This window comes from Prunus persica, chromosome G4, assembly GCF_000346465.2.
Source record: "Prunus persica cultivar Lovell chromosome G4, Prunus_persica_NCBIv2, whole genome shotgun sequence".
Classification (NCBI taxonomy): Eukaryota; Viridiplantae; Streptophyta; class Magnoliopsida; order Rosales; family Rosaceae; genus Prunus; species Prunus persica.
In genome coordinates this window covers 12,905,072-12,931,728 of record NC_034012.1, presented here as the reverse complement: position 1 = coordinate 12,931,728, position 26,657 = coordinate 12,905,072, and the positions used below count along the sequence as shown (strand labels likewise).

The 26,657-nt window shown below is 35.3% G+C and overlaps 4 protein-coding genes across 4 annotated transcripts; all 4 read left to right on the top strand.

Moving 5' to 3' along the window:
- Nucleotides 3,105-4,484, top strand: LOC18779852 (aspartic proteinase nepenthesin-2). Its single transcript, XM_007212291.1, has one exon. It carries the CDS (start codon nucleotides 3,105-3,107, stop codon nucleotides 4,482-4,484), a length of 1,380 nt encoding a protein of 459 aa, XP_007212353.1.
- On the top strand, nucleotides 7,119-8,498 carry LOC18780271 (aspartic proteinase CDR1). The gene has a single exon (XM_020562295.1). It carries the CDS (start codon nucleotides 7,119-7,121, stop codon nucleotides 8,496-8,498), a length of 1,380 nt encoding a protein of 459 aa, XP_020417884.1.
- LOC18779524 (uclacyanin 1) lies at nucleotides 12,957-19,463 on the top strand. Its single transcript, XM_007214340.2, has 3 exons — nucleotides 12,957-13,513; nucleotides 17,238-17,666; nucleotides 19,400-19,463. The coding sequence occupies exons 1-3, from the start codon at nucleotides 12,957-12,959 to the stop codon at nucleotides 19,461-19,463; spliced, it is 1,050 nt and encodes a 349-aa protein (XP_007214402.2).
- On the top strand, nucleotides 19,557-26,363 carry LOC18779629. Its single transcript, XM_007212552.2, has 3 exons — nucleotides 19,557-20,500; nucleotides 22,025-22,453; nucleotides 26,264-26,363. Exons 1-3 carry the CDS (start codon nucleotides 20,013-20,015, stop codon nucleotides 26,361-26,363), a joined length of 1,017 nt encoding a protein of 338 aa, XP_007212614.2. The 5' UTR covers nucleotides 19,557-20,012.

Here is a 26,657-nt window from a genome sequence, read left to right as displayed (position 1 = left end):
TTATAGTGGGGGTTATAAATATTTAATATTCAAGTTTTATTTATATATATTGAATGCCTTAATTTTCTGGTTGGTGAACTTTTCCGGTTGGTGAAGGTTACATGTTTTTGAATGCTTATAAAAGGCCTATCCTCCTTCACATTTGGCACACACACAATACACTATCAGAATATCACATACACGTTCTAATTCTCTATTTTTCTATTTTTACATATATTATCAACTTTATATTATTATTATTTTGGGCAATGGTTATGTTACTTGGATACCTATATCTGTCTATGAACGTGCTCATAGTGGATCTTAAGTTTGTGTACAAGGAGTCGTATCTTGGAGTCTTGTAGACCATCAATACCTGCACGTAGGGAAGCTACAAAGGTCTTAGGACAACGTCTTTGACGTGCTTCACCGTACCAAATTCACCTTCTTAATTATTATTTATTTTCCTTTTACTTACATATTATTTTGTTTTCTTCAATTTCATTATACCTTAAAAGCTTTCCAATTTATTTATATGTTATTTATAATATAAATGTTTTGTATTTGGCTTTATAGAAAGAGGAAAACTATATTTTTTATAACAGTGGCATGGGTATTTTGGTAAAGTTAATTATTAAAATTTTAAAAATTCAAAATAAATACAAAAAATAAAGTTAAAAATGTCTTCTTCTTCTTTTTTTTTTTCCTTTCCCTAATCATCAGCCCCCACTACCTTTTCCCTCATCTCAACCAGCCCCATCGCCTAACCAACCCACACCCAGCCAAAACCCACCCCACCTTCTCCCTTTTCTCTCTCTCCCGTCAACCCCCTCCCCCTAATTGTCAAAAGGTTCAAAACCCACAAACAAAATCACTAAATTGACATCAGATTTCGCATATGTGACAGTCCATATCTCCCTTAGTGGCTGCCAAAGAAAGAGAGAGAATTGGGAGGAGAGAGACATAGGGTGAATTGTTGGTTAGGGTTTGATGATGTCGAAGAGAGGAGGAGATGGTGGAGGGCGAGTTGGGTTTTTAGCTGCCAAAGAGAGAGGGGGGAATGGGAGAGAAAGAGGGAGAGAGAAGGAAGAAGGGTTGCTGGGTTTTTTTGGTACCTTTGTTTTGACAGAGGAATGGGGAGGAGGAAAGTGGTTGTTGGGGTTGGTTGGGTGGTCGGGCTGGTTGTGACAAGGGAAAAGGTGATGGGTGCTGACAATTAAGGGAGAAAAAAAAAAGAGGAGATACTTTTATCTTAATTTTTTTACCTATTTAAAATAATTTCAATAATTTCAATATTTAATTTGAATTTTTAAAGTTCTAATAGTTAAATGTACCAAAATACTCATGTCACGTCAGCTGATTTAACGGTTTTTATATGAAAACTAACGGATTGGGGCAACCTTGGTCACATAATAAAAGTTCAAGGGGGAGGAAATTGAGTCATTTAAAAATTCAGAGGGAAAACTAAGACTATTTAAAAACTACATGAGTCATTTCAACAAATAAACCTTTTGAAAGTTTAACCAAATGCTTATTATCCTTTTGTAGATATAGATAAATGAGAGAGCTTCAAATAAGCTACTATTTGTGGGACCTACTGTAAGTTGTATTTTATGACTCCAACTGCAATTTTTAGCATCTTTGTTCAAAGATCATTTGTATAAAAATTCAACATCGGAAATCATTTGATTAAATGTTTGTCTGGTTTTTGAAAAAAGAAAACAAGAAAAACCATGTTCGTCTACTTGTTTTATAAAAAAATTATGTCTTATTGGTTTACCCTTTTGTAGATATAGATAGATGAGATGAGAGAGCTTCAAATAAGCTACTATTTGTGGGACCTACTGTAACTTGTATTTTATGACTCCAACTGCAATTTTTAGCATCTTTGTTCAAAGATCATTTGTGTAAAAATTCAACATCGGAAATCATTTGATTAAATGTTTGTCTGGTTTTTGAAAAAAGAAAAGAAGAAAAATCATGTTCGTCTACTTGTTTTATAAAAAAATTATGTCTTATTGGTTTACGATTTAATAATTTTTGTGATAATTTTCTATGAATGACAATTTCAAAAATAGACAATTTAGATCATTAAATACGATGCGGAATGAGTTCCAAAAGGTTTCACCCAAATAAACTTATTTAAGAGATGCCTCAATGGAATGTGACCCATAGATAGATGTGAATTTTTCTGGTTTTAATTTTAACTCTAGTTAGGTGAGCGCACCAAAAGGACAATTAAATTCATACAATCAAGTTCATATGAGAGAGGTAAGGTCTAGCTTAGTGGAAAATGGCCTTGACTTAAAGACCAGTGATCTCTGGTTCGAACCCCATGACACCTTGGCAGGGTGTGTGAGAGAAACCTCCATACATCCATAGTTTAGACTATCGCTTGTATTAAAAAAAATGTTAGAGAGAGAGAGAGAGAGAGAGAGAGAGAGAGAGAGAGTATTACTTGGGAATAATTAGGTCAATAGGTTCGTGTATGCTAACCAATATATAAGACATTCCATCACATTTGCTTAAGAATGCGTTTGAGTCCAAAACATAAAGACTAAATTGGAGGATATGGTAAGATTCATGAAAAAGATGGTAAAAAAAATTGCCAATATAACATTCTGATGTGTTTGTGTGCTTTTGGGTACGTACAATGAACAACGAGTCGTCTATATATAATATTTAAACTCATCATGGCGGAGCATACATCCTTCTCTTATTAACAATTAATAATCCCATCAAGTAGAATGCGATTAATAGTTGTGAAAAGAAAGTGTATAAAAATTTCAACAACTTCTTAATTTTTATTGAATTTTTAATTGGTGAAATTCAATGAAATATCCAAAGGATGTAGACAAAGATGTACACTACAAGGGAAAATGCTGACATAAAAGGGAGAAAAACATTTACATAAAGGGAGGAAAATATTTAAATTTAAATGGAAAATTATTGGCAAAAATGAAAAAAAGATTTATATGGAACTAACAAACAAAACGTTTATATGCGTTTCTAAACTGTGTATGTTTTACCAAAAAAAAAAAAGAAAAAGAAAAAACCAAAACAGTGCTTTGACAAATATATAAGTGTTGCTAAAATGCTTCATATACTCACTCTTGAACACCAAAATGAGTGGAGCCCATCCTTTATTTGTCACAAGTCTCTTCCTTTGCCTCATCTCAATCTCCACATTCCATCCAACATATTCAAAACCGAATGGTGGTTTTAGCCTCAAGCTCATCCCTAGAGACTCTCCTGAATCTCCTTTATACCCTGGAAACCTCACTGTAGTTGAACGAATTCAAAGAATGATCAAGTTCACCGAAGCTAGGGCTCACATTTTGGACTTGATTTCATCTTCAAATTATTCCACCATAGAACCTAACAATCTTAGTTTGATTCGTGACAGCTTCTTTTATATGGTGCAGGTTGGCATTGGGACCCCGGTTGAGTTCCAGTTCCTACTTATGGACACTGGCGGCGGCCTAATTTGGACCCAGTGCCAACCTTGTATTAATTGTTACCGACAAACTAAAACTCACATTTTTGTTCCAAGCCAATCGAGCACTTATCGAAGGCTTCCTTGCGACCACCCTCTTTGCCATGGTGATCTTCCTTTGTACCAATGTGTTAACGATGAATGTGTCTACAACATTGGCTATGGTGGTGGGTCATCAACTCGAGGTGTTGTTTCTTATGAAACGTTCACATTCCCATTGGACGCCACTAGAACTATCGATAACATGATCTTCGGTTGTTCAAATGATAATCGGAACATTCAATTCTCGATACATGGTGTGATTTCGGGGATAATGGGGTTGAGTTTGAGCCCTGATTCACTGGTGTCCCAATTGGCTGATCAAACCCAGAGACGTTTCTCTTATTGCTTGGTCCCTTTTACTGAAGCACAAATGCAACCTAGTGTGCTAAGGTTTGGGGATACCATACCCTTACCATCTTCAAATGTTTACACAACTCCATTTGTCACACCAGGAGGATCAAATTATTACCACTTAAATCTGTTGGACATAAGTGTTGGAATGCGCCCGTTAATGTTTCCACCGGGCACCTTTACGGCTAGGATAGGTTTTTCCGGTGGTTTCTTCATCGACTCCGGTGCCCTAATCTCCCAACTTGATCAAAATCTCGTTAATGAACGCAACGTGTACCGGGAGGTGATGAGGGCATTTCAGAATCATTATGATTCTTTCCATCTTCAAAGGCTGGGTAGAGTGCCTGAAGGGTTCCCATTATGTTACAAATATCCTCCGGAATTTAATCAATTTGCCTCCTTGACGTACCAGTTGGAAGGTGGTAATTATGTTGTTGATCCAAAGTATGTGAATTTCTATAATACTCAGGCAGGTTATTTTTGCGTAGCAATGATGCCAGGAACTGGGAAATCTATACTAGGAGCATGGCATCAGCAAAATATGAGGGTCACCTACAATGGCGCCATCAACTCACTCCAATTTTCTACCGAAACTTGTGCTAATGACCATCCTTAAATGATTGTAGTGTTCTAAGCTTGTTTTCTTGTTTTCTTTGTTGTTCCTTTTGTTTTATATTGCATTGGCTAGTTTGGTGTTTTGAAACTTCTTAATAATTTGCAACAAAGTTATGGGAAATAAATTTTGCTTCTTCAATGTATTGTGCAAAACATTTGATCATTACTTGCAAGAATATGAGTACAAGTTTTTTTTGTTTTGTTTACAAAATGATATCTTACTATTCTATCGGGACGGGCCTAAACTCGGTTGCAAAGGAGTTGACACGCACTGTTGGCCAATTGGCCAAACCTATATATGCCACAAATTGTTTATTTGAACCCTCACATTTCTTTTTTGCACTTTTGGGCCCCCTTTTTTTTTTTAATATACAAAATGAATTTCTTCTTCTTCATCATATATGGCCTATGCAATTCATAAGAAAACCATACTTAACCCAAGCGTCTCCAATCAAGCCTTCTTAATTAGGCATCAAAATGAAAGAAGAAAAGAATCCATTAATAAGAAATGATTTTAAAAACCAAACAAGAAACTTGAATAGAGATCCCCAAAGCAGAAGAATTTGATTTGGGGAAGGGTACTTATCTCATTCCGCTAGTTGCATAATCTCCAATAAGGGTCAGACTCTTTGAGAACAATTTTTCCTTGAGAAAGCAACAAAAAAATTAACTTTTTATCATTAATTTCTTATTTTTAAAGAAAAAGAATATGCAGTATCAACATTTTAGTATTTGGATGGTTTTTTTAATGGGGTGACAAATTCAGATTAAAAGTTAAGCAGATTCAAGCAAAGAAAAATCAAAAGTAGAGGATCGGGATTCAACTCGTATTTAAACATTTGTGGGTTTTTATTTTTATTTTTTGTTGTTGTTGTTGTTGCAAAAGCGACCTTGTAATTTTTGATTTAGGTGTTATCACTTTTGTCCTTGTCACCAAGTTAGCATTAATATTAGAGTGCTGCTATTTCCACCTCATGTCCTATTTCCTCACCCATATTTTCCCACCCATTTAAATTTGAAAAAACACAATCCTATATTTCCACCAACCATTATTCCTAAAATACCCTTTAATTATTAATTCAACCATTTCCACCTCTTTCAATCCAGTACGCCAAGGAGGAAGGTTATTGTCTGCCCTTAACAAAGCAACCGACATGGGTAATCCATACTGCAAAAAAGTATGAGCTAATGAATACAAGCACTTGAAGTCTTGACATATTCATCATGGAGTGGTCAATTCATGTGAGCAGCGAGGAGCAGCAAGAATGGCGTGGAGGAGAAAAGATGGCGGTTATGGGCACGAACGGACACCTAGAGTGCGTCTCTTAGGCTAAGCAGAGGTGCAATATGCAGCACCTACAATGTGTTTTCTGGTGAAGGGAGGTGCAGCTCCTTGCACCTTAATAGGTCCGCCAGTGGTTATGGTGTCGCTGTGTGTGTTGTTGGAGGGAGGAGAAGAAGACGATGGGTCTTAATGCTTTTTTTATTTCCTTTTTGTCAAACGGTAGAATAGGTGGGTTATGTGAGTTTAGGTTTTTTTTTTTCCCTAAGTTCTTAAAAGTCATTTTACAAATGGATAAATTTGTCTTTAAAATTTTTAAGATAAGGTGGGTGGGGAAAGTACAGAGGGTGAAAATAGTAGCACTCTAATATTATTACATGTCTTTTTATGTATGTCTAAAATGTCTGTGCCAAAGGGATCTAACCCAGTGAAAAAGGGCCTTGACTTGTAGACCAATGGCCTCAAGTTCAAATCTCCATGGCATCTTGATAGTGTGTGTGTGAGAGAAACTCCCCTCTCCTTTGTAATTTAGACTTGTATTAAAATAAATAAATAAAACGCGGGTTAGCACTATTAATATTCTTTAGTTTATTTATATTACACTGGATATTTGGGGATCTCATCCCTTACTATATTTAATGAATTTCATCATATATATCGTCTGAGCTTTTGGTTGGTTGTTTAAATGATTAATCCTAACTCTGGTTGAAATATATGTTTCCGTCCGATGTAGAAAATGATTTTCACAAAGTCTCATGACAAATAGGTTCTACTCGAGCTCTAGCAATGTAAGAAATCATTCTTTTTCCAGTTTTGGGGTTTACATATGTGCTAAGTTTTCTATCTTGATTCACTGTAAGAAGTCATCACCATACATGGTAATTGGTAAGCAGGTTTGCATGGCAATCCAATTTCTCAATCCTCTTTTATACCAATGTTTGAAATTTTTTTTTCTATCAGTTTAATTCCTCTCTTAGAAGTCGATATGAACCCCAAGTTAATTTTTTCTTGTGTTTTTTTCCTGCATGTTTTATGTATCCATAATATATATTTCAATTTTCTTTATGGATTTAGTGAAAAAAATTCAATTTTTTCCTTTTTTTTAATATTCACATAAAGATATAAAAGGGAGAAAAAGACTTACATGGGAAAATCCTTATATAAATAAAAGGAGAAAAAAGATTTCCATGTACGGAAATAAATGTGTTAATAAATTGGCCATGATATTGTTCACAAAAAAAAAGAAGAAAACAGCCTAGATATGGTGCTTTGACGACTTAACATATATGCATTTGGGGATTACTTTATAAGTCTAGCTATCGTAGTCCCCAAATGCTTCATACATTAACCAAAATGGCTGGAGTCTCATCTGTTCTTGACATAACTCTCTTTCTTTGTCTCATCACAATCTCTGCATTCCATCCAACATATTCAAAACCAAATGGTTTCAGCCTCAAGCTCATCCCCAGAGACGCTCCTGAATCTCCTTTATACCCTGGAAACCTCACTCTACTAGAACGAATTCAAAGAATGATCAAGTTCTCCGAAGCCAGATCTCACTATTTGGACTTAATTTCATCTTCAAATTCCACCGTAGAAATTGACAATATAAGTCTTACTTTGCTTCGTGACAACTTCTTCTACATGGTGCAAGTCGGCATTGGATCCCCAGCCACACTTGTGTTCCTACTTTTGGATACCGGCGGCAGCCTAATTTGGACGCAGTGCAAACCTTGTCAAAATTGTTACATACAAGCAACTCCCATTTACGATTCAACACAATCATGGAGTTATCGAAAGCTTGCTTGTAACCACCCCTTTTGTCAAGGTCCCCGGGCCCTTTACCAATGTGTTAACGATGAATGTGTCTACAACATCAATTATGGTGGTGGGGCATTGACTAGAGGTATAGCTTCTATTGAAATATTTACATTTCCATTTAACATCACAACCAGTGTACGCATCGCTGACATAGTCTTTGGTTGTTCGAACGACAATCGAAACATTCAATTTGCGAAAAATGGTGTCATTTCGGGGGTGTTGGGGTTAAGCTTGAACCCTGATTCACTGTTGTCCCAGTTGGCTGATCAAACCCAAAGACGTTTCTCATATTGCTTGGTTCCTTTTACTGAAGCACAAATGGCTCCTAGTGTGGTAAGGTTTGGGGATGATATACCCGCACCACCTGGAGGTATTAGCACAACTCCTTTTGTTACACGACCAGGATCTCCATTTTACAACTTAAATCTGTTGGATATAAGTGTTGGATCACGCAAGTTAGGGTTTCCACCGGGTACCTTTGCATATAGTCAAAGTGGTACCCGTGGTTTCTTCATTGATTCAGGTGCCCTAATCTCTCAACTTGATCAAAATGCCAATGGACGTAACACGTACCGGGAGGTTATGGGGGCATTTCAAAACTATTATGATTCTCTCCATCTTACAAGAATTGGTCGAGTGCCTGAAGGGTTTCAATTGTGTTACAGCTATACGCCGCAATTTACTCAATTTGCCTCCATGACATACCATTTTGAGGGTTCTAATTATGTTGTTGATCCAAGATATGTGAACTTTTATAATCATGAGGCAGGTTATTTTTGTGTAGCAATGATGCCAGGAAATGGGAAATCTATACTAGGAGCATGGCATCAGCAAAATATGAGGCTCATCTACGATCTCAACACCCATGCGCTCCAATTTACTCCTGAAATTTGTGCTAACGACAATCCTTAATTGATTGTATTCTTCTCAGCTCTCTTTCTTCTTTTCTTTGGTTCCTTTTACTTTGCATTGCAGTTGCCTGTTTGGTGCTGTGAAATTTCTGAATAATTTTTTGGAACCAAGTTTTTGCTTCTTCAATAAATTGTGCAACATAAGATATTATATAGCCTCATTGTGCATCGAGCCCTAGTATGTTTAATTTGGGCCTGCATGTAGCTCTTTTGGGCCTTTAGACCCACTCTACCAAAAAAATAGTGTTTTTTTATCCCCCAAACGCCGCGTCTTTTTAGTACAAGCAATTGGGGAAGGGAATTTACATAAATTATCATTGGGTGCTTGGTGCCTTCAAACTTCCGTCCACGTAGATAAAGGTGGAAGAGCTCAACCAACAAAGCTATAGCCCACTGACCTTCTCCATAAATACCTAGATATTTGTTTAATTTAATCAAATCCTTAGTTTGTCTGTTAGTATAAAATTAAGGGCTTTAGACTCGCAACCAAGAAGCCTACAGACTTGTTGAAATCCAATATGGCCAAGGAGAAAGGAAATTAAGGAAATTGGTTAACTATTTGGTAAAACATATATCTCATACCAGTATTTGGAAACCTTTTCCATTTAGAAATGGGCTTAAACACAAGGATATGCAAGGCCACACACACACTACCTTCCACGTAAAATTTCAGTCAGCTATAACTTGATCTCTTTGTGCTGTTTAATTCGCCTTCCTTTGTTTTCTCTAGTCATTTGCTTTCATGAAAAGTATTACACTGAGATTTTTGGTGACAATGGCTCTCTATGGTGTTTGTTTTGGTGCTGTTTATAGAGTTGGTGACTCTAATGGCTGGACTTCTAGAGGCCTTGTTGATTACAATGAGTGGGCTTCAACAAAAGACTTCCATGTCAACGACACCCTCATATTTACTTACAACAATCAATTCCATAATGTGATGCAAGTTACCAACCAAGATTTCCAATCTTGCAACACAACCTCTGCTATGGCAACCTACACCTCTGGCTCTAACACTGTCACCCCTTAATAGGTCCGGCCATTTTTACTTTCTCTGTGGTACTCCTGGCCATTGCCAAGCCGGACAAAATGTCGACATCAACGTCACGCTGCCTATATCTGCAGATGGCTCGTTTGCAAGCCCAAGCCCGGCACCTTATGGAGCATCACCTCCTTCTGAAGTGGTGTTTCTAAGCAGTGCTTCTACTCTTCGTCTTTCGAAGCTTGAGTTCACCACTGTTGTGTTATGTGTTTTGGGTTTTGTACTTTAGACAGGTTTCTTAATATTATTGTACGTACGGGTGTTAATGTGTTCAATTCCTGGGGTAGATGAGGATGTAGGGTTTTTTTTGGTCGGAAGATGAGGATGTAGGGTTAGGTTTGACAGATAACATTTGTCAATTTATTTAGGTTTCTATATTTTTTAATTTGTGTCCCTGTGTCACTGCTTTGTACTACAAAATTAAACAACTAATTTTGCAGCAATGAACTTTCTCATATAATTTAAGAATTGAAATTATTAATTAAATGAGGATAATATAGTAAATTCACACTTTTTTATATTAAAAAAATTAAAAAAGAAAAGAAAAATAAGATAATGAATCCTATTTTTGTGGAAATACAACTATCCATTATCTTTTTAATTCTAAAATAAATTTAAATTTTAAAAAAATAATATTATACAATTATCCATATAGAGACTATTTGGAAGTAAAAACCCAAAACTAGCCACTTATCATTTTTCAATTGGTTTTAGAAATTTTTTAACACACTAAGAACTAATTAGAAAATAACAAATGGCAAGTTTTGAGGTTTTCCCTCCAAATAAACTATATACGGGTAATTATATAATATGTCATATTAAAATGGGCCTATTAATGAAAAGCCCTTTGTTTCTACATGCGATTTTGATAAACATAGGTATTCATCATCATAAATAAATAAATAAATAAATAAAGAATTAAAAAAAGAAAAGAAAAGAAAAGCCTTTTGGTCCTTCATGGAAAAAGAAAAGAAAAAGAAATAAACTTCTTGTGTGCAAGCAGTTGAGAGTTGTCGTCATAATGTGATGGGAGAATACATAATAGAACTTCATATTCCCTCGCGCACATTAAAAATGTGTAATTTCAATAAAGAATTAAGTTAACCCTTGAACAATTTAATTATATAGTAGGGGTGGGCATCGGGACCGGAAAACCGGAACACCGAACCGAACCGGTAAAAAAAAACAGAAAAAAAAATCTGTTGACCAAAAAAGTCAACAAACCGGACCGGAACCGGATCGAACCTGTTCGAACCGGTTCCGGTTCCGGTTTTACATCTCTCCGCACCGGACCGGACCGAACCGGACAGGTCATATATTTTATATTTATATTTTTACAAAATTTTAAAATCTAATGCCATATTTTAACTTTTATAATCACTAATTTTCCAAGTTCAACTTCAAAAAATTTCTAAATGTATGAATTGGATTATTTGTTCATTTTTAAGCTAAAAAAATAAGTTATTTATTATAATTTTTTTATTAAAAAAATTAAAAAAAATTAAAAATAAATAAATTAATAATCCGGTTCAAAACCGGAACCGGTTAGAACCGAACCGGCAGGTTTTTGAAATTTTTTTTGCCTAAACCGGACCGGTTAAATAATACCGATTTCGGTTCCGGTTTGAGGTGAGAATCGGATCGAACCGGACCGCGCCCACCCCTATTATATAGGGTGAATACATACACATTGGTTGAAAAAAATAATCATTCTTCGTTTTCAGTTAACCAATATATATTTGCAGCCTTGAAAAAAAATAAAGATATTATTAAAAAATACGTATGTATGTATATAATATGAGTATTAAATGGAAAAATGCTAAAAAAATTTATTGGTAAAAACTCTAAAAAAGTAAAAACTAAAAAGGAGATAATAGAAACTCGGGTAATGGCCTAACAGTAATGGATAATGCTCTAAACAACTATTATTGATAAACGAAAATCACGGAAAAGAAAATTTAATAGAAAAAAGGGGTATCTACAGAGTACAGCCGCGCGGCTATACTCGGGTTTTTAAAATTTTTTTAATAAATAGTGCAGCCATCCGGCTATAAAGTATAGCCGGGCGGCTATGCTGCATTGAAATTTTTTTTTAATACTTAGTATAGCCGATCGGCTATACGTCTAAATATAATACTATAAACAGTATACCCAAGCGGCTATACGCGTAAATATAATATTATAAACAGTATAGCCGCGCGGCTATACTATTTATTTAAAAAAATTAAATTGAAAAAACCTCACAAGCCACTCCTAACCTCCACTTCACTTTCATTCAAAACCCTGAACAGCTCCCACTTACTACTATACCAATAAATCTTTGTTTAAAATTGTCGTTCTTGGTTGCAAAGAGATTGAAAAATCACCATCTCGTATTTTTGTTACAACAAGAAAGAAATAATCTTAGCAAATTTTATTTATCAAAATTTTGGCAAGTTACAACTAAAGAGTTAGGTCACTATATGATAAATTTATTTTATTTATATTATTTTAAATCAATAATATGCGAGAATTATGTGTATAATACGTGAATTTGTGTGTATTATTGAAAATTTGGTAAAAAATATGTGTATTAAAAATGAAAAATATGTACATACATATACAAAACGTGTATTATACGTTTGCTTTTAAAAAAAAACGTGTATTTTACTGAATCTTTAGGATGTGTACGTAAAATAAAAATATTCTTGAAAAATACGTATGTACGCATATAATACGAGTATTAAACGTGAAAATGTTAAATACTTCATACGGGTAAAAACTCTAGAAAAGTAAAAACTAAAAAGGGGATAATAGAGACTCAGGTAATAGACTAATAGTAATGGATAATGCTCTAAACTACTTTTATTGATAAATGAAAATCAAGGAAAGAAAAAATAATAGAAAAAAGGGTATTTAAAGAGTATAGCCGCGCGGCTATACGCAGGTTTTTTATTTATAGACAGTATAGCCGGCGGGGTTTTTATTTTATTTTTTAAAAATCGTACAGCCGATAGACTATACTCTTTAAATATGATATTTTCCGAAAGTACAGCCGTGCGGCTATACCGGGGATTTTTTTTTTACTTTTACACAGTTGTTATGGGAACAATCCAGCTATTATCTCACAGATGAGCGCTAGTTCAATTTGGATACGGATAAAAAAGAAAATGCAATTTAAATTGGGTTTGGGCCATTCAAAATTTATAATTAACTCTGTTATGAAAAATGAAAAAAAAAAAAAATCGTATTGTAACTACTAGTTAGAAACCTACTCCATGTTGGAGTCGGCTAATAGATACACACTATATATGCAGGGGCACCCCTAGTCTACTCTCAAGCAAAAATTTCAATCAGCTCTTCGTTCCTTTTACACAAATTTGATCAATCACTCGATCATTTTTCTGCTCTTTAATCCGCTCTCCTTTTTGTTGTCTACTCATGGCTTCGGAAAAAAGTACACTGATTTTCTTGGTTATGCTTGCTTTATGTGGTGTTTGTTTTGGTGTTGTGCATAGAGTTGGTGACTCTAGTGGGTGGTCTTCTAGAGGCCTTGTTGATTACAACGAGTGGACTTCAACAAAAGACTTCTATGTTGGCGACACACTCATATTTGCTTACAACAATCAATTCCACAACGTGATGCAAGTTACTAACCAAGATTACGAATCTTGCAACCCTACTTCTCCGATCGCAGTCTATACCTCGGGATCTGACAACATCACCCTTGATGGGCCTGGCAACTTTTACTTTTTGTGTGGTGCTGCTGGCCATTGTCAAGCCGGACAAAGGGTTGAGATCATGGCCACCCTACCTACACCAGATGGCTCTTTTGTAAGTCCAAGCCCGGCACCTTATGGATCCTCACCTTCAGCTTCTCATTCAGAAGTGTCGCCAAGCTCTGAACAAAGTAGTGGTCCTGCTCCTCATTCTGAAATGATGTCGCCAAGCTCAGCTCTAAGCATTCATTTTTCGAAACTTGGGTTGGGTGTCACCGTGTTTGTGTTATCTACTCTTTTGGGTCTTGTATTTTAGATATGTTTATTCTTAGTATAGTAGGGATGCTAATGTTTCATTCAATTCATGAGGTAGATATATAAGATGTAGTTTTAATGCTTTGACATATAACATAGTTTTGAATAAATTGTTTGATTTATTATATTTGTTAATTCAAATGGGTATTTAAACGTACCTGCCGAAATAAACTCCAATATATGCTTTTTTGGATTCTGTCATACAAGTTATCTTTCTCATCAATACTAAAAAGAACAAGTTAAACAAGGGTGTGAATTTGTAGGTGCAATCTTGATCATTGTATGGGTCTAGCTTAAATCATTAATGGAAAAACAAAAAGAAACTTCTTGTACTTAAGTTGCAAGCAGTCAAGAATTTAACTTAAACAATATTATGAGTGTCTAAACATAGACACGTGTCAAATATTGATAAGGTGGTGAGGGAACATCTTGGGTTAAAATGGCGAGCAAAAATGCGCTCTCCAATTGTGGGTGTTGGAGGTTTTACGATCAATGAGGAAGCATGTTAATCTTTGTGCTTATCTTCAAAATTATTATTCAACATTATAGCTCAGCATCCGTGTTTTCTCTTTCGCATTATCCATACAAATTTCTTTTCTTTTATACGATTTTTTTTTTCGCCTTTTACAGATGCTGCTCCTTATTACCTTTCTCCTCTAGTTTTTCTCTCCTAACTTCACCGTATTTCTCCATCATATTGATTAATATTGATTACTTTCCCATACAAGTAGCTAGCTAGGTATTCCAAAATAGCAAAATAGAAATGGAAAGGTACAAGAGCTAAATTTTTTTTTTTGTAAAAGCTAGTTTAGGAATAAATTAAAGGAATGGGGATAGTGAAGCTGCAGATCAAGAGGATTGAGAATACGACTAATAGACAAGTCTCTCTCAAAAAGAAGAACCGGGCTTATAAACAAAGCCTACGAACTCTCTGTTCTCTATAATGGTAATATAATGTAGCTTTTATCATGTTTTCTCCATCTGGAGGCTCAGTCTCTTCTCTAATAATAAAAAAGTGATCATATTATTGGGGTAATTTCAAAGGTCAGGAGTTAAGAAAATAAAGAGTTAGAATATAAAGAATTTAGCTATTATGTCTAGTTTATGAGTTGAAGTAAAAGTAAGGTTTAGTGGGTATAGTGGTTATGGTTATGTTTAATGTTGAGTTAATATTATGACCTATAAATAGACGGCGTATCCACTGTATGTAATGTGTGTGTCAAGGGTATATCAAGTGTGTATCAAGTGAGTATCAAGTGAGTATCAAGAGTATCAATCTTATTGAAGTTTGTTTCAAGTAAGTTTGTGTAGGAGCTCTGTGTAGCCTTCGGGCTTCGCATCTCAAAAATTATGTTATTTCTTTAGTATGTTACATTGTATTTCCCCCTTCATATTTAGAGTGTACGAGCATAAGGCTAAATCCACCAATAAGTGGTATCAGAGGTGATACGGTCATGAGGACCTGTATGAGAGATGTGGGGTTTGGAGCATGGTCTAATTTTTAAATAATTTTTGGCATGTAGCATGAAGCGTTGGTTGTGGTTCTATATTTAAATTATTTTGGCATGATGAAAATGTTTTTGGTTGTTATTAAAAAGTTTTATCGTGGGCTTGAGATATGTAAAAAAAAAATATATATATATTTTTTGTGTATTGGCTGTGAGTGAGAGGCATATTAATGCCAATGAAAAAGGCACATGGATGCCGAATGAAGAGAGAAAGGCACAAGGATGCCGAAGGAAGAGAGAAAGGCACAAGGATGCCGAAGGAAGAAAGAAGGGCACAAGGATGCCAAAGGAAGAGAGAAAGGCACATGGATGTCGAAGAAAAAAAAGGAACAATGTTTCCTTTGAAGATTGGGGCAAATGTGCACCCATAAGAAAAAATAAAGAAAATGGAGTGTTTTTGATATTCATGAAGGAAAATGTTTGGTTATTAATTGCGTTCTCTCTTGCAGCCAGAAAAAGAAAAAGATGAGTATATCAATTGTTGTGCCATTCAAGCCTATTTTGATTGAAGATGCACGCAACCTTAATGTTGAACTACATTTTAATTTTGCAACCAAGGAATCAGCTCATGCAATGCAATTCATGTGTCACATTAGTTTTGATAGAGGCGCACATTCAAAATTTCCAAGCAGATGGAAAAAACACGAAGAAGGAGGCAGAACACTTGGCGGCATATTTTTGTTTGAATTATTGGATTGAACATGACATCGTTAAAGTAGTCGATGTCAACTTTAATGCGTTGATGAATTTCAAGATATGGAGACGCTACAAGATCAAGTGATGGATCTAGAGCTAGAAATTGGAATGCTAACACAAGATGAAAATCCAGAAGAAAATGGTATTGGCCAGCCTCAAACTATTGTGAACATAAGCGACATGGAAGAAGAGTAAGGGGGAAAATATCTATGTTAATAAGCTTTGAAATTAAGTGAGAGATCGTTGGGGTAATTTCAAAGGTCAGGAGTTAAGAAAATAAAGAGTTAGAATATAAAGGGGTTAGCTATTATGTCTAGTTTATGAGTTGAAGTAAAAGTGAGGTTTAGTGGGTATAGTGGTTATGGTTATATTTAATGTTTAGTTAATATTATGGCCTATAAATAGGCAGCGTATCCTCTGTATGTAATGTGTGTGTCAAGGGTGTATCAAGTGTGTGTATCAAGTGAGTATCAAGAATATCAATCTTATTGAAGTTTGTTTCAAGTAAGTTTGTGTAGGAGCTCTGTGTAGCCTTCGAGCTTCACATCTCCAAAATTATGTTATTTCTTTAGTCTGTTACATTGTATTTCCCCCTTCACATTTAGAATGTATGAGCATAAGGCTAAATCCACTAATAAGTGTGAGAATGTGAAGGTTAAAAGTCTCATATTAGAAAGTTGAAAAATCTAGCAAGGGCTAGAAGAAGTTGGATTACTCCCTTCATTACCAATTGGTTTTGGGGTAGAACCTCAACTTCCTTCATGGCATCAGAGCAGGTTAGCTCACATGTGAAAGCCCAATGGCCACACGTGCTCCACATCACCCAATATGTGTTGTCCACGTGCTAGGCTTGAAAATTCGCCACACGTGCGTGAGCGTGTGAAAATGTGAAGGTAAAAAGTCCCACATTGGAAAGTGGAGAAACCTAGCAAGGGCTTATAAGAAGCTGGATTATTCCCCTAATTACCAATTGATTTTGGGGTGGAACCTCAACTTCCTTCACATATGCATGCTTAGATAGGATCCATATCTATATAGGCTTAGGCTACTTCATGTATATCATTTCCAAAAGCCGCTACTTTATCTTATTATCTCTAGCTTATTGTGAATTATATATTTGTTCTTGGAAATTTTTTGACCACCAAATTTGAATCACACCCACATACGGATAAGCTGGGTTGTTGTTCGAACTTTTTAATTTAACTCTGTCATGAAAAATAAAATAAAAATTCCTATTCCAACAAGTAGTTGGAAACCTATTCCATGTTGGAGTCGGCTAATAGATGCACACACTATTTATATGCAAGGGCACCCCATTCTACTCTCACGCAAAATTTCTACTTCGTCCCCTTTAAATAAATTTGATCTCTCTCTGCTCTTTAATTTGCTCTCCTTTGTTGTCTGCTCATGGCTTTGGGAAAAAGTAGACTGACTTTCTTGCTCATGCTGGCTTTCTGTGGCGTTTGTTTTGGTGCTGTGTATAGAGTTGGTGACTCCAACGGGTGGACTTCTAGAGGCCTTGTTGATTACAATGAATGGGCATCAACAAAAGACTTTCATGTCAACGACTCCCTCATTTTTACTTACAACAATCAATTCCACAACGTGATGCAAGTTACCAACCAAGATTTTGAATCTTGCAACCCTACCTCTCCAGTCGCAGTCTATACCTCAGGATCTGACACCATCACCCTTGAAGGACCTGGCAAGTTTTACTTTATGTGTGGTGCTCCTGGCCATTGTCAAGCCGGACAAAGGGTTGAGATCACGGCCACCCTACCTACACCAGATGACTCATTTGCAAGTCCAACCCCGACACCTTATGGATCATCACCTTCAGCCTCTCATCCTGAAGTGCTGTCGCCAAGCTCAGCTCTAAGCACTAGTCCTGCTCTTCATTTTTCGAAACTTGGGTTGGGTGTCAGTGTGTCACCATGTTTGTGTTATCTACTCTTTTGGGTTTTGTATTTTAAATATGTTTCTTAATAATATAGTAGGGATGTTAATGTTTCTTTCATTTCACGAGTTACGTAGGTGAGATGTATAACATAGTTTTTTGAATAAATTGTTTGATATTATTATATATGTCAATTTAATTATATGGTTTCTTCTTTTTGGTTTGTATCTCTGTGTCACAGCGGAAACTAATTGTACAGGAAAATTAAACTAAATCTACCAAAAATATACTCCAACATATGCTTAATAGGTTTTCGTCATACAATTAATCTCTCTCGTCGATGAACATATAGGTATGGCGTAAATCGGTTTGCTCTAGAGAACTGTACTATTCGTAACCCATATTGAGGTCTTTGTTCTTTTAACTTGGCGATTGCATTTTCCTTGACATTGCTTTTGTATTTAGATTGCCATTCAAAGGACATAAATCTTTCATAATTATACATGATGAATAAAATTGCACAATCAAATAAAAATTCTTTGTTTCAGATAAAGCAATTTCTTGGCATTTTGGCTACAACAAATATATGTTTCAAGCCCCTGACCATATGTTTCTTTCACTTTGAGACAAGTTGCACTATTCCAAATCCTCAAGGTGTTGATTAATTTCATTAAAATTCAAATACATGTATTTTCGTAACAATTGATCAATGCATTTTTTTGTGTCATTAAATCCTTTCACTATAACCATAATCGGGGCATCGCAACAACTGATTTGTCTTTTTTGTAATTTTTTTTTTAATCGAACAACTGAATTGTGTATGATCTTAAATTGCAAGCTTTTGAGGATTGCACAGTAGACCAATTATTGAAGAATTGATTGTAGAATTATTGTGATTATAAAGAGAAGTAAAGAGGGAGAAGAGAAGACAAAACCGTTGAAGCTAAAGAGCCTATTTCATGTCATTCGTAGCCATTTAACGCCCACTTACCTCACCGTTATTTCTTTTCCACTAACTCTCCACCATCAACACATGTTTAATCCAATTAATCCCTCACTTAAACCCTTCATTACCTACCACGAATGTATTAACTTCCCACTCACCTCATTGACTACTATAAATCACCCATCAACTTATTTGGCAAGGGCACCACTACGACAGATTTCTTTATCCATTTCATTCAAAATTTAGTTTATGTTTTCCTTTGTAATGAATTACCAGAACTCTAACTAAGGCTAAAGAGAATGTTCTTTGAGTAAGTTTGTGAATTGTTCTTTAATCCAATATATGGTATGAGTTGCTAAATTCTTTTATTTTTGGTTTTTCAATATTTTCATATCCTTTTATTTTGATTGATATTAAGTGCTATTATCTTTTCATGAGTTCAATTATATTTTCTCATTGTTAAGAACTGACTTAGCATGCTTTTAAATTAAAAGAGTAGATATTAAGCAATTTCATTTTCTGAACAATCATTAATAAAAGATAACATTGAAAAATTAAATTGGTTTTAATTTCTTTATCTTCCCCGGTTAAAGTTTCTCAATGATGATTTTAATTGAGTTATAATTTGGATTAAAGAGCATGAAACATATTTTGTTTAAAGAATTGAACCTTGATGCCTTAGCATTTCCATTATTAATATTTCATTTTTAAACTCAATTTTCACAACAAAATCAAATCAAATTACTTTTCCATTTTGCTTGTCACTTTTATTGTGGTACATTTAATTATTTTGTTGTGTGCAGATATTTGCCTACATGCTCCTTGAGGATACGATACTTGGACTTCCAAGATTATTACTACGTGTGACTACTTGCACTTGGGTAGACACAACATCTTGCGTACACTTAATTAAAAGAAAAGAAAAAACAAAGTCACGCAATTAGGGCATGTGCTCAGAAATCAAATCAATGGTATCAAATAGCCACAACTATATGGACCTAAATAATTATTTTGAAGGGAACCAAGTTTTTTCTGGAATCAAGCTATTATCTGATAGTATCAGTACTAATGTAATTTGGATTGGATTTGGGTCATTTTGGTCCCCAAACCTGGATGAGGCATGAAGTCAATATTTTGACCACCAAATTTGAATCACACCCACATACGGATCAGCTGTGTCATGATTCACACTCTATAATGATATATATCTGTTATTAAAAAAAAAAAAAAATCCTATTCCAACAAGTAGATGGAAACCTATTCCATGTTGGTGGAGTCGGCTAATGGATGCACATACTATTTATACGCAAGGGGCACCCCATTCTACTTTCACGCAAAACTTCTTTCTTTTACACAAATTTGCTCAGTAACTCTCTCTGCTCTTAAACTCGCTTTGCTTTGTTGTCTACGTAAATCATGGCTTTCAGAAAAAGTACATTGATTTTCTTGGTTATGCTTGCTTTATGTGGTGTTTGTTTTGGTGCTGTGTATAGAGTTGGTGATTCTAATGGGTGGACTTCTAGAGGCCTTGTTGACTACAACGAGTGGGCTTCAACAAAAGACTTCCATGTTAACGATACACTCATATTTGCTTACAACAATCAATTCCACAACGTGATGCAAGTTACTACCCAAGATTTTGAATCTTGCAACCCTAACTCTCCGATCGCAGTCTATTCCTCGGGATCTGACACCATCACCCTTGATAGGCCTGGCAACTTTTACTTTTTGTGTGGTGCTCCTGGTCATTGTCGAGCCGGACAAAGGGTTGAGATCATGGCCACGCTACCTACACCGGATGATTCCTCACCTTCAGCCTCTCCTACTGAAGCGATTTCGGCAAGCTCTGCTCTAAGTAATGGTCTTGCACTTCATTTTTCGAAACTTGGGTTGGGTGTCACCATGTTTGTGTTATCTACTCTTTTGGGTTTTGTATTTTAGATATGTTTCTTAATATATATATAGTAGGTTTTAATGTTTCATTCAATTCGTGAGGTAGATGAATGTAGTTTTAATGTTTTGACTAACGCAGTTTTGAATAAATTGTTTGATTTGTTATATTTGTCAATTTATATTGGTTTCTTCTCTTTGGTTTGTGCCCCTGTTGAATACTGAAAACAACAAATTTTTTAACAAGGGTGTAATTTTGGACGTGCAATTTTGATAGTCTGAGTCCAATTTAATTATGTCACTAATGAAAAATAAAAATCAAACTTCTTGTACTTCAGTTGCAAGTGCTTAACAACTTTCCTCATATCATCATCACGCACAACATGATAATAATAGTTTGACTGTCAACTACTGGATCCCGAAATATGTAAGTTCTGAAATATTATGAAAATTATGGAGTTTTCTGAATTGGAATGGATGTTGAAATTCAGAAATTTTTTGGAACGGAATTGAAAGAGAGTTTACATTTCGAATTTTTTTGGACTAGAATTGAAATCCCTTTATTCTGATTCGTCCAATCAAGCCTTTCAAAATTAAATTATACATGATGAATAAATTTGCACAATCAAATAAAAATTCTTTGTTTTAGTCAAGCAATTTCTCATCATTTTGGCTACAGATATATTGGGGGCAGTGTCATAGATAGTGGTTAATAAAAGTTCCTATGGAATTCGGATAAGAGGATTCAAAGCCTATTTGGTTCTTTTTGGCCTTGAAAGAGCTCGAAATTCTTCCGAAGGATTAGAACTTTGGCCAACTGTAGACACTAGATATGGAGGAATGGCCATTTCATTTTCAAGGTGTAGATTAATTTCATTAGAACCCAAATACATGTATTTTCACAACAGAGCAATGCAATTTCTTTTTTTTTTTTGCGGCATTAAATCCTTTCCCGCGGGTCCATTTTTTGACAAAATAATGTGTCTTCGTTTTTTAAATTTTGAAATTTTAATATATTTTGGGTCTTAGATAACTTGGCTCAAGTATTGGCAAAATAATCATGATAATTCAAGTGAAATATATCCCCAACTATATATGGGCATAAATCATTATCTGGCCATATTCCTTTTCACAGTTGCTACATAGGAAACGAAGGTTTATCTAGCTATTATCTGACACTAACCAGTACTAATGCGATTTGGATTGGGGTTGGGCATTCAAACTTTATAATTAACTCTGTTGTGAAAAATAAAAAAAATAAAAAAAATCCTATTCCAACAAGTAATTGGAAACCCTACTCCATGTTGGAGTCGGCTAACATACACTATATATATGCAAGGGCACGCCATTCTACTTTCACGCAAAATTTCAGTCAGCTCTTCTTTTCTTTAACATAAATTTGATCAATCACTCGATCCTTTTCTTCTTTATAATCCTCTCTCCTTTTTGTTGTCTCTACTCATGGCTTTGGGAAAAAGTCCACTCATTTGCTTGGTTATGATTGCTTTATGTGGTGTTTGTTTCGGTGCTGTGTATAGAGTTGGTGACTTTAGCGGGTGGTCTTCTAGAGGCCTTGTTGATTACAACGAGTGGGCTTCAACAAAAGACTTCCATGTTGGTGACACGCTTACATTTTCTTACAACAATCAATTCCATAACGTGATGCAAGTTACTAACGAAGATTACGAATCTTGCAACCCTGCTTCTCCTATCGCAGTCTATGCCTCGGGATCTGACACCATCACCCTTGAAAGGCCCGACAACTTTTACTTTTTGTGTGGTGCTCCTGGTCATTGTCAAGCCGGACAAAGGGTTGAGATTCTGGCCACCCTACCTACACCAGATGACTCATTTACAGGTCCAAGTCCGACACCTTCAGCCTCTCCTGCTGATGCGATGTCGCCAAGCTCAGCTCTAAGTAGCAGTCCTGCTCTTCATTTTTCGAAACTTGGGTTGGGTGTCACCATGTTTGTGTTATCCACTCTTTTGGGTTTTTTATTTTAGATTTGTTTCTAATTAATACAGTGGGGATGTTATTATAGTTGTCAAAATCTATAGTTGAATAAAATTGTTTGATATATTATATGTTTGGTTTGTGTCTCTGAGTCACTGCTAAGTGAAAATTAAACTAAACCTATCTATACATGTATCTTCACAACACTGAGAAATAACGCTACATTTGTGTAGCAATGTTGCCTTCAGCTGAGGGAACCGTGATCGGGGCATGGCAGCAACAAGGCACATGCTTTGTATATGATCTTAAGTCGCGACAACTCCAGTTTGGCGTGATTTGGTTGGATTACAGATATTAAAACCACATTCATCTCCATAAACTGTGTATTATACAGTAAATTGAACTCCTTAATTTATCTCGTGATGCATATATAAGTGATGCCTATCGCTTCACTAGAAAGTCCATGCAAGATCATGTAAGTTGACACACATGTCTCAGTTTAAATTTTGTCTTTGGAGGATTCTGTTTCGATATCGGAAAAAACGTAGTATAGCCGGCTATACTATTTCATTAAAAAAATTAGAAATAACCAAGTATAGCCGTGCGACTATACTATTTTCTTTTTAAAAAAATTGGAAAAAACCCCAGTATAGCCAGGCGGCGATACTACTTCTTTCAAAAATTAGAAAAAAAATACGAATTAAATACATTATATTTAATAGTATTGCCGTGCGACTATACTATTTATATTTCATAAAAAAAAAGAAAAAGAAAAAAGGACCCTCCTAGTTGCATTACTTTATACTTTATAGATATTAATACGAATAAAATACGTACGTGTTTCATTCAGTAAAATTTTGGCAAACTACAACTTAAAAGTTCCACCGCTATGTAATATTTTAATATATATTATTTGTATTCAATAATATGTGATTATTATATGTGTAATATGTGAATTTTACAAAAAATATGTGCATTAAACGTGAAAAATATATACGTAATGTTTAATGTGAGTATTGTACATTCACTTTTTTTAAAACGTGAATTTTACCAAGTCCTTAAGACGTTTACAAAACATGGATGTAGTATTGAAATATTAATTTGGAATATAGGTGTGGCTATATTTTTTTAAATAAAAAAAGCAAAAAAACCCTGTATAAATACTCGGCTATACGATTTCTTTCTAAAATATAGGAAAAAATCTAGGAAAAAATTGAGTATAGCCGCGCACCTATACTATTTTCTTTTTAAAAAATTATGAAAAAAATACCCTCCTAGTTGCATTAGTTTATACTTGATAGATATTAATTCGAATAAATTACGTACATGTTTTATTTGGCAAAATTTTGAAAAATTACAACTTAAAAATTCCGCCACTATGTAATATTTTAATATATATTATTTGTATTCAATAATATGTTATAATTATGTATAAAATATGTGAATTAAAAAAAATATATGTGTATTAAACATGAAAAATACATCTGTGATGTTCAACAAGAGTATTGTGTTGGCGTGACTTGTGGATATTGACTTACTTTCCTTACACACCAAGAATTCCTATTATAATTGTAATTGATTTACTTTAATTTCTGATTTCCTACTGCAAATAGATTTAGGAATTTATTATTTACTTGCCTATTTAGGTTTCGTTGTATTATAAATATGACCTCCTACAAGGAGAAGAATACACAGAAAATTCCCACAAACAAATATTCTCTCAATAGTTTTAATATTTTAGCATGGTATCAGAGCCAGGTTCGATCTAGGGACTTGTGCTTGTGTTCTTCTTGAAATTTAAGTGCTCTTCTCCCCCCTTAAGAGGGGGGAGGGGGAGTGAAAGGGATATGTTTATTGACCTATCCCAATTACCTTGACATATTTCCATGAAGATGTTGCTTATTTCTTGACTCCGACGACCCAGGAGTGAAGAGAAGTTGTCTCTGTTGTTATTTCTGCCTTACCTATTGCCGTGCTCACAGGGTTTCTGTGTTTTGCCTTATCTGCTGCCGTGCTCACAGGGTTTCTGTGTTTTGCCTTACCTACTGCCGTGCTCACAGGGTTTCTGTGTTCTGCCTTATCTACAGCCGTGCTCACAGGATTTCTGTGTTTTGCTATGTGCCCTATTTTTTAGGGTTTGCTCTTGTGTTTCCGCTGTGAACTTTGTTTTAGTTTGTCACTTGTTTCACTCGTGGTTGACTAAAAGATCTTCTCTACAATTGGTGTTTCTCAAGTATGGTGTCCTGTGACTCGCTTGTCAAGTTGGGCCTGCGAAATATCTTTGCCCAACTTGAGGGGGAGTGTTGGCGAGTCCTTATTTCATTAGAATTTTGGTTACTTACCAATTATATTTTGTCCTATTATAATAGAGATTATTTTATTTAGTGTTATGGGGGTTGATGATTTTTTCAACCCTCATAGAGGTAGCACCACCGACTCATTCTCTCATTCTCCACCAACCATCGTTGAGTTGAGTGCCCAGATGGCTCCGCTCCTACAGATGCAGACTTTGACCCCGAACCCGATCCAGAATCAGGATCCTCTTTTGACGACCCCGACCCCGACCCCGACTATGATGACGACCACCCAGACCCCGACCCCGACTATGACGACGACGACCTCGACCCCGACCCCGACCCCGACTCCGAAGACGACCCCAACCCCGAATTTGTCTCTGATTCAGACCCTGATCCCGATTTCGACTCCGACTCCGGCCTCGACTCAGGCTCAGATTCCGATCCTAATTCCTACTCAACCTGTATCCTATGCATCTTCCGCTGCACATATTATGACTTCTCAACTAACGACCCCGACATATGGACCAGATTGCGCATTTTGTGAAATCCGAGGATCAATTGGCGGATATTTTGACAAAGGCGATTTCCAGTAAAGCATTCCACAATTCACTAGATCAGTTGGGCATTGGCGACATCTATGCACCAACTGAGGGGGAGTGTTGGCGTGACTTGTGGATATTGACTTACTTTCCTTACACACCAAGAATTCCTATTATAATTGTAATTGATTTACTTTAATTTCTGATTTCCTACTGCAAATAGATTTAGGAATTTATTATTTACTTGCCTATTTAGGTTTCGTTGTATTATAAATATGACCTCCTACAAGGAGAAGAATACACAGAAAATTCCCACAAACAAATATTCTCTCAATAGTTTTAATATTTTAGCATATTGTACATTCGCTTTTAAAAAAATGTGAATTTTACCAAGTCCTTATAACGTTTACAAAATACGGATGTAGTATTGAAATATTAGCTTGGTATAGCGGTGTGGCTATATATATATTTTTTGAAAAAAATTGGAAAAAAAAAACCTAGTATAGCCGCCCGGCTATACTATTTCTTTAAAAAAAATTAAAAAATAAGTATAGCCGCGCGGCGATACTATTTCTTTCTAAGAACTAGAAAACCAGAGTATAGCCGGGCGTTCGTAATATTTCTTTTTAAAAAAATTGAAAAACCCAGTACAGCCGGGTGGCTATACGTTTTAAAAAAAAATTAAAAAAGAAGTATAGCCGAGCGACTATACTACTTCTTTTAAGAAATTAGAAAAAACGGGTATAGCCAGGCGGCTATACTATTTAATGAAAAAAAATATCAAAAAAGGACCCTCCTAGTGGCATTAGTTTATACTTTATAGATGTTAATACAAACAAAATATGTATGTGTTTTATGCGCCAAAATTTTGAAAAATCACAACCTTAAAGTTCAGCCACTATATAATAATATATATTATTTGTATTCAATAATATGTGAATTTTGTTTTATTCATACTGCTGATAATTCTTATGTTTTACTGCCTAGATGGAACCGTGGGGTTCCACCTGATCGTTACTCACCAGAAGGCAAAGCAAGATATGCTATTGCCCATTATGTGTATGATCACAGGTTATCTCCTGAGTGAAAAGGTTTTGTGACCAGAATGGATAATATTAAAATTCCAACCCGTGTTGAGGAGGCATTTAATGATCCAAAGTGGGCTGAAGCCATGAATATTGAAATGGAGGCGCTGCAAAAAAATAATACATGGGACATTATTGATCTACCAAAGGGAATGAAGCCTATAGAATGCAGATGGGTGTTTACAGTTAAATATAATGCAGATGGTACTGTGGAGAGGTACAAGGCAAGATTAGTAGCTAAAGGATTTATTCAGACATATGGTGTTGATTATCATGATACTTTTGCACCTGTGGCT

Excerpts from the sequence above, each read along its gene's own strand:
- LOC18779629 (XM_007212552.2), top strand. The coding sequence starts at position 20,013 with ATGGCTTTCAGAAAAAGTACATTGATTTTCTTGGTTATGCTTGCTTTA. Across the intron at positions 20,501-22,024 it reads CTTGGGTTGGGTGTCACCAT|AGTTGGTGACTTTAGCGGGT; the intron begins GTTTGTGTTATC and ends TGCTGTGTATAG. Across the intron at positions 22,454-26,263 it reads CTTGGGTTGGGTGTCACCAT|ATGGAACCGTGGGGTTCCAC; the intron begins GTTTGTGTTATC and ends TTTACTGCCTAG.
- LOC18779852 (XM_007212291.1), top strand. The coding sequence starts at position 3,105 with ATGAGTGGAGCCCATCCTTTATTTGTCACAAGTCTCTTCCTTTGCCTC.
- LOC18780271 (XM_020562295.1), top strand. The coding sequence starts at position 7,119 with ATGGCTGGAGTCTCATCTGTTCTTGACATAACTCTCTTTCTTTGTCTC.
- LOC18779524 (XM_007214340.2), top strand. The coding sequence starts at position 12,957 with ATGGCTTCGGAAAAAAGTACACTGATTTTCTTGGTTATGCTTGCTTTA. Across the intron at positions 13,514-17,237 it reads CTTGGGTTGGGTGTCACCGT|AGTTGGTGACTCCAACGGGT; the intron begins GTTTGTGTTATC and ends TGCTGTGTATAG. Across the intron at positions 17,667-19,399 it reads CTTCATTTTTCGAAACTTGG|ATATTTGCCTACATGCTCCT; the intron begins GTTGGGTGTCAG and ends TGTTGTGTGCAG.